The 7,071-nt window shown below is 38.1% G+C and overlaps 1 protein-coding gene across 1 annotated transcript in view; it reads left to right on the forward strand.

Moving 5' to 3' along the window:
• parm1 (prostate androgen-regulated mucin-like protein 1) overlaps positions 1 to 6,813 on the forward strand; it is a 41,953-nt gene extending 35,140 nt beyond the window's left edge. The window contains exons 2-4 of the mRNA XM_003222366.4: positions 842 to 1,534; positions 4,298 to 4,376; positions 5,808 to 6,813. Of these exons, the coding sequence (XP_003222414.2) occupies positions 842 to 1,534; positions 4,298 to 4,376; positions 5,808 to 5,892 (857 nt within the window). The 3' untranslated portion in view covers positions 5,893 to 6,813. The remainder of the gene's footprint in view (positions 1 to 841; positions 1,535 to 4,297; positions 4,377 to 5,807) is intronic.
• The last annotated feature ends 258 nt before the right edge of the window (positions 6,814 to 7,071 follow it).

Below are 7,071 nucleotides of genomic sequence, written 5' to 3' on the forward strand. Positions count from 1 at the left end.
CATGTAAAAAAAATAGTAATGGAACAAGGCGTCACCTAAAATGTCATTTAAATACATTTTTACATTCATAAAGTAAAAAAGTAAATGTTTTTATTCATCTCATGAGAAAAAATAGTGTTTCTGTTCTTACATGATTTTATAAAATCCTTTCATCATGATGCCTTCTTTATTCCACCACTGCTCCAAAGTAGCATGTATCAGCTAAAATTGTTCATTGTATCCATATTCTGTGAAAAAACATTTTATTTTATTTCCCCTGAATATCTGACAGTTTAGCTTTCATGGATAGTCCATTTTCTAAGATTGGCCGAGGGTGGGGGAGGGGGTGTCTTGTTGTCCATTTACTCCACACCATGCTTAGTTTTGTTTATTGTGGTTGCATGTCCCTTCTTCACCTTCCCATTTTAAGGTGTGGCAGACAGAACTGTACACAGTGCGATTGCAGTTTAAATGTGAGTAAGTACAATATAAAGGTGACACTTACAGTTCTTAGTTCTTTCCTGGTTAAGACCAACAGGACCTTTGCCCCTCCTACACCATCAACATCTGGTTCAAAATATATTCAGTTCTTCAACACAACTGTAGGATTGTGTTTGATTTGTTGGTTTGTTTTTGTTTTGATCTATCAGTGTTAACTTGGAAACAACAATAAGTTGTAAACATATGTTATTACTTGCAGCATTTGGGGGAGGGGGAATTAAAAGGGATAATATTGTTGGTTAAAAAAACTCCCAAAATCTTGGAGGAAGGATTTAGTGTAATGAGTTACACTACAGCAGGTAGGGGGAGAGTCTCTGGTTGGAAGGAAAACTAATAATAGATTGTATATTTATCTGTGCAGGACTAAATATCTGCTGTGCTTTGATCGCTGCACCTGATTCCAGCATGGCTTCTCACATAAGCAGATCTACAACAGAAAGAATTGAATCAGATCATACAGTGACCATGTTCCACAATAACTCTTTCGCAAGTACCAGTCCACCAGCTGCACCATCAACTACTCTTTCTCTTAGTACCACATTGGGAGATTCAGAACACGCTACCACCACAGGTAATACAACTGCTCTTTCAACAGTGGAGATTTCAGCTACAACTCCTCTATTAAATACATCAGACATGAATATTTCAGCAGCGACACAACCAAACACATTGTCCCCTGTGACTTCCTTTCCTAATGCCACAACAGAAACTTTTACCCACTCTCAAACCCCAGCATTCACCTCTCCACAGAGTTCAAATGATTCAGTCAACATCACTGCTCCGTCTGACATTACCAAACTTAGCACAGCTGAAGTTACGCAGTTGTCAAGCACAGAAACACCAGTTCCTGTGAGCACAAGCAAGAAAGTGCACACCGTAGAGGCAACGTCAAGAGAGACTCATGTGATATCCACCTCCTCAAGCCCATTGGAATCCTTTACCTCTTCAGAAACAACCTTACCAAGTAAAGTTTCTCTAGAGACTTCTCCCACTGGAAGTACCACCTTCTCTTCAGGGATAACCATTCAGGAGGTCCAGCGTGCTTTGAGCCCAGGTGAGATGGTCCAGATATCTGTTTGCAGAACTATTCCTGTGTTAATTTTATTCCCTTTTAGAATGGAGTATTGTTTAGGATGACTTTTTTTCTTTTAAAGAGCGTTCAGAAAGGCAGGTACTTCAGGTGCCCCCCCCCCAATTCTTCCAACATCAGACAGTGCAAAATGAAGCAACTACAAATAATTTGAATACCCCTCCCCATGTTCTAAATATCAATGAGCAAAATAACATTTTTGATAGGCGATGGGAAGGTATGTGGCAAAGAATCCCAATATATTTACCAAAATGTTTGTGTTATACCTTTTACACTTTAAAGTACTTTGCCCAGATGGGAACTTCTCTTTTTCGCTAGTCAGTTTCTCTAGATACCTTTTTAACGTTTTGGCACAGAAGGAGAGAGTTAATACTCTGCACAATTCTGATTGGTCTTTCTGGTGGCTAAAGTACAGCTGTAAATAAAAGGAGGGATTCTTAGGCTTTCTTGTGTCTGAATACAGGTAGTTCCCAAGTTACAGACAAGATAGGTTCTGTACGTTTGTTCTTAAGTTGAATTGGTGTGTAAGTCGGAATAGGTATATTTTTAAAGTGTACCTCCAGGCAAATATAGATAGATAGATAGATAGATAGATAGATAGATAGATAGATAGATAGATAGGAAACTTGGATAGCATAGGGAAGGGTTAACATCCATATGGAGTTTGTTTTGCTGTCTGTGCCCCTGTTCACCCCACTTTCTGTCCCTGTGATAATTGGATTTTGAAAAATTTGACTTGTGGAAACAAGGATTGGTGTTAAAGCTTTAGTGGACACCCTTTCCCGCATGATAACTCTTTCAGGGGTGAATTTCCCTTCTGAGGGATAGATTTCTCTCATTCCCTATTGTCTCACACCCGTTCTTAACTATTCATTGTTTGTAAGTCAGATGTTTATGACTCAGGAACTGTCTGTACATACTAAAAACATGAAATATATTATTACTTGATATCTTAATATTCTGACTTACTATGTCTTATTAAAGATGGACTTTGAGACTCGATTCTGACTTCATGGTGGTTCATAGCTTGAACCAACCATAGTGCAGATCTCATTTCATAATTTGAACTTGCAAATGTTCAGTAAGCAACCCATGGGAAAGAGATGCCTCTCTCTCTTCATTTCTGTCCTCTCCGTTTTGTATATTCACTCCTGTCTCTGTGATGCAACATTCTGTAGAAACAGATGGCTTTTCCTAGCTGTTACTTGCATATCATGACAAAATATAATTTGTACAAAACATTATTTGCAATCTACTTCAAAGCTTCGTTTCAGGTTCTGATTTGCCAACCTATTACAATTTAAAAGGTAAAGGTAAAGGTTTCCCCTGACTTTAAGTCCAGTCGTGACCGATTCTGGGGGTTGGTGCTCATCTCCATTTCTAAGCCGAAGAGCCAGCTTTGTCCATAGACACCTCCAAGGTCATGTGGCCTGCTTGGAGCGCCGTTACCTTCCCGCCGGAGAGGTACCTATTGATCTACTCACATTGGCATGTTTTCGAACTGCTAGGTTGGCAGGAGCTGGGGCTAACAGCAGGCGCCCATTCCGCTCCCAGGATTTGAACCTGGGACCTTTTGGTCCACAAGTTCAGCTGCTCAGCACTTTAGCACATTGTGCCACCAGGGGCCCCTATTACAATTACAATTTAGGGTTTGTCAATTCAGACATAATGCTAAACTGTCCCTAAACCTCCTTTTTTTGGCTTTGGAGTGATGTCCAAACTTACCTGGTAAATTTTCAGCCTGGCATTTGAAGTTTATTCAAAACTCTTTTGGCATCAACTAATCCCAAACAGAAGTATTTGCTCCTTTCTGTTTAGAAAAACATCATCTCCTCCCAAATCCTTAATGCTTCATATGATCAAGAGTGTCCAGACCTAGGGCTTTCTGGAGTTTTTTTTTTAATTCTAGGAACTTGACATGAAACCTAAGTACAGTAATATAGGCTATTTTTACTGATCTTTAGCAAGAGAGGCAAGGGTCAAGAACTTCCACAACTCAGAATATGTCCTTTCATGTATTTCTATTTGAACTGTTCCCCACATCATTTTTCTTGCTTTATAATGAGCGACTATAAAAGCTAGAGCAGCATTTAGCCACATGCAAAAGTATGAACTTTGAACTTAAAGACATACATATTGAATTACATAGTTATGAAATCAGTTGCCTCTCTCAGCCTGCCATTTAAGATATATAGATAATTACTTCATTATTTATAGCATGTAGCATATTTATAGCACTATGTTTCCACTTTAACTGTCTTGGTTCCATTCCATGGAATTTGTAGTTTAGTGAGGGGCATTTAAAATTATCAGGCAGAGAGGTCTAGTGCCTCATAAAACTACAAACCCCAAAATTCCTTAGCATGCAGTCCTGGCAGTTAAAGTAGAATAATAGTGCTATAACTGAGTGGTATGAAAGGGCCACTGACTTATGCAAAGCACTTGAAATATGTGATGGCTATTATTATTTTTATTAAGATAGATTATTATTAAGTTACATTTAAGCCCGAAATGTCTTCTTAGTCTGAAAATTATAATAGATTGAATTGTGGAACTGAAAATAAGTATCTAAAATATTTATTCAGATGTTATGATTTACAGATTGTAATATTCAGAGTTAGAGTGTAAAATTCAGTATCACTCATAGTTTTCTGTGCTAAAATCATAATAAAAATGGAAAGTTGAAGATGGAGATGTGATAACTGAGTATTCAACTTTCCCATGCAGGAAGCATTGCAGCTATAACTATAACAGTGATTGCAGTGGTTCTATTGGTGTTTGGCATAGCTGCATTCTTGAAGATCAGGTAAGAATTAGTACCCCCTAATTAAGGGAAGAAATAGTATTTCCTTGAAGAGATTTGTTTATTAACTGATATTCAAAGCAGAAATAAGAGGAGCTCATATGAAATCCACTTGCTGAATTGACTCATTTTCCAAGTACTATGGACCAGCAAGTCTCAACCTTTGCTCCACAGATTTCTTTAAACATGATTGCAAGAATCCTTCATTATCGGGAATGCAGTATAAGTTTTAGGTGAATTGAAATCCAAAATATTGGCAGGACTCCAGGTTGGAGAAAGCTGGATCATGAGTACACAGTCTGAGGACTACATGCATGTCTTAATTAATTCAGTGAAGAGACACATTTTAACTGCTTTTTTCTTTTATATCCATTTTCTGTTAACATGCTTTTTCTCTCGGGAGTTCACAATATTCCCACTGTTCTTTTGCTAAACCATTTCCACTGTTAACCCTCTCAGTTTTTCTGTCGCCATCCCTGAAGCACCAACACTGCCAGACTGCATCCCCATCTGTACATTCCCCCTTTTTCATCACCGATAAATCTGTCTTTATACCATCTGTTAGCCCACTTTTTTCTCTGTTTCCCATTACACTATTTTATGTATTAGCAACACAAAATTATTACTGTGATCTCTTCATTTTCCCCTTGCCTTCCTTGCTCTATGTTCCATTTCTCCACATTTTCATTACTTTCTGCCTTATTCATCAGAGTGGGAATCTCTCTCATGAGGCAAATGACATACAACGGCTAGCATAGAAGGGAATGGTTATCTCTCACCCCCATGAATGCCACAATCCCAGTTTGTATCCACACTAGCATAACTACCAGCAACTTGCAATGGTTTACTTTTATCGCAACATGTAGCTACTACATGTAGTAGAAAGTTGGTTCTGGTAGGAAGCTTGTGTTAACCTCCTTATGACTATGGGTTCTGATACTGGATTAGTACAATCTTAATTTCCTTAACACAAAATTCCACAAACTGATAGGAAGATGTACATGGTTCTTGTAAATATTACTTTTTTTTTTAGAATACACCTCCCAGAATTTCTTGGCCAGCATGACTTTATGGGAGTTGTAATCCAAAAAAAAGAAGTATTTTCCAAAGTTCTGGTAGAAGGATTCTAATGTAGGAATGATATCTTCAATCCCAGTTTGATCTCCCGTATAGCTGGCACTTGATAGCCACTGTTAGATTTTTGAACATCAGCCCAGTAATTGAATTAATAAAACATAGATGTCAGTACTACAGAGGGAAAATAAATGATGTTCAAAGGATTTATTCTTCAGCAGTTCTCTGGAGAAGTATCCAACTGTTTTCCTGGGGTGTCTTCACTTTTTCCTTGCAGAATAAACAGCAGGTTTTGGGAAGGAAGAACAGTAATAAGCATAGGTCCATCACAGTAAAGTATTGTTTCTTTTGTATCTTTAGGCATTCTTCTTATGGAAGACTCTTTGATGATCATGACTATGGATCCTGGGGAAACTACAACAACCCTCTATATGATGACTCTTAATCAAATAATTTTCAGCCAAATATTGTCATTGTATGTATGAAGTACGTGTTCCTCTAAAAGCACCAAGGTTTGATATCCTGCTACACATGGCTCCATGTTTTTGCTCCTCCCCACCATTTCCCCCAGTGAATCCTTTTGATTTCTCTACAGGCCAAAATCCTTGAAATTGATTGATGAGAGGCTGGAAATTTGTTTAATTGAGAAGTTAAGCTTTATAGGAGATCTGCCAAGAAGAACGCATGTGGCCTTTTTAGTTGTCAATTAGCAAAAGTTTGTGGTAGGCTTTGCTCTGGAGGGTGTCTCTAAAGATTAATACCAGATCTTGGCTTTTGCTTTATTTGTCTTTAACTAGGTTGTCTTGAGAATATTCTAATTAAAATACAACTAAATGTTGGAAGAACAGCCTGATATTGCACTGAGGTTCTTGTTAAGTGTCTACTTTTCACACAGAAAGAAATCTACAGAGAGCACATAGCTGCTGCTACAGGTGTCACATTTCCCTTCTTTGATTTCTTTAAGATCTACTGTGTCTTGTCACCAGTTTAAGCAACCAGTTTAAGCAAATAGCAGTGACAGAGAAATGCACATTGTAATAGTGTAAAAATTGAACATGCAAGCTGAGCTAGACATAATTGAGGAGAAAAGAATGGAAAATCCACACAGCGCTGCCATTTGCAGGAAGAACCCTTTTGTTTTCTGACCAAAGATTGATGAGAAGGAAATACGGCTGGCAAAGCCTTCCCATCTTGGAGACTGTTTTTCTGAGGCTATAGGAACACAAGACCAGCCATGATCCCTCACATCTAAAATACCTACCTGCAAAGCATCTTTGTAGATTAAAGTTTTTGTTGCTTCCCAGATGACAAGAGATCGAATGCTGTGGACTTTAATAAAATTTGTTTTGCTGGGATCACTGGAAAAGCAATATCTGTTTGTTTTTTTAAAGTATATTTACATAAATCTAAACATTTTCCAATTTAAAGCACAACTCAGAAAAGGGTGTTGGTGCCAATAGGGACATCTATTGGGTTTTCAATTGTTGTCCCCCCACAAACTGAAACAGAATGAAGCTCAAAATGTCCAATTGCATCTCGTAATGGCCTGTGGGGTCAGTGGCTTGTATCTTGATCAAAATGGGGAAAGGAACACAGGGATTTGGGGAAAGACCAGATGAATGAA

The sequence above is a fragment of the Anolis carolinensis genome, chromosome 6 (assembly GCF_035594765.1).
Source record: "Anolis carolinensis isolate JA03-04 chromosome 6, rAnoCar3.1.pri, whole genome shotgun sequence".
Classification (NCBI taxonomy): Eukaryota; Metazoa; Chordata; class Lepidosauria; order Squamata; family Dactyloidae; genus Anolis; species Anolis carolinensis.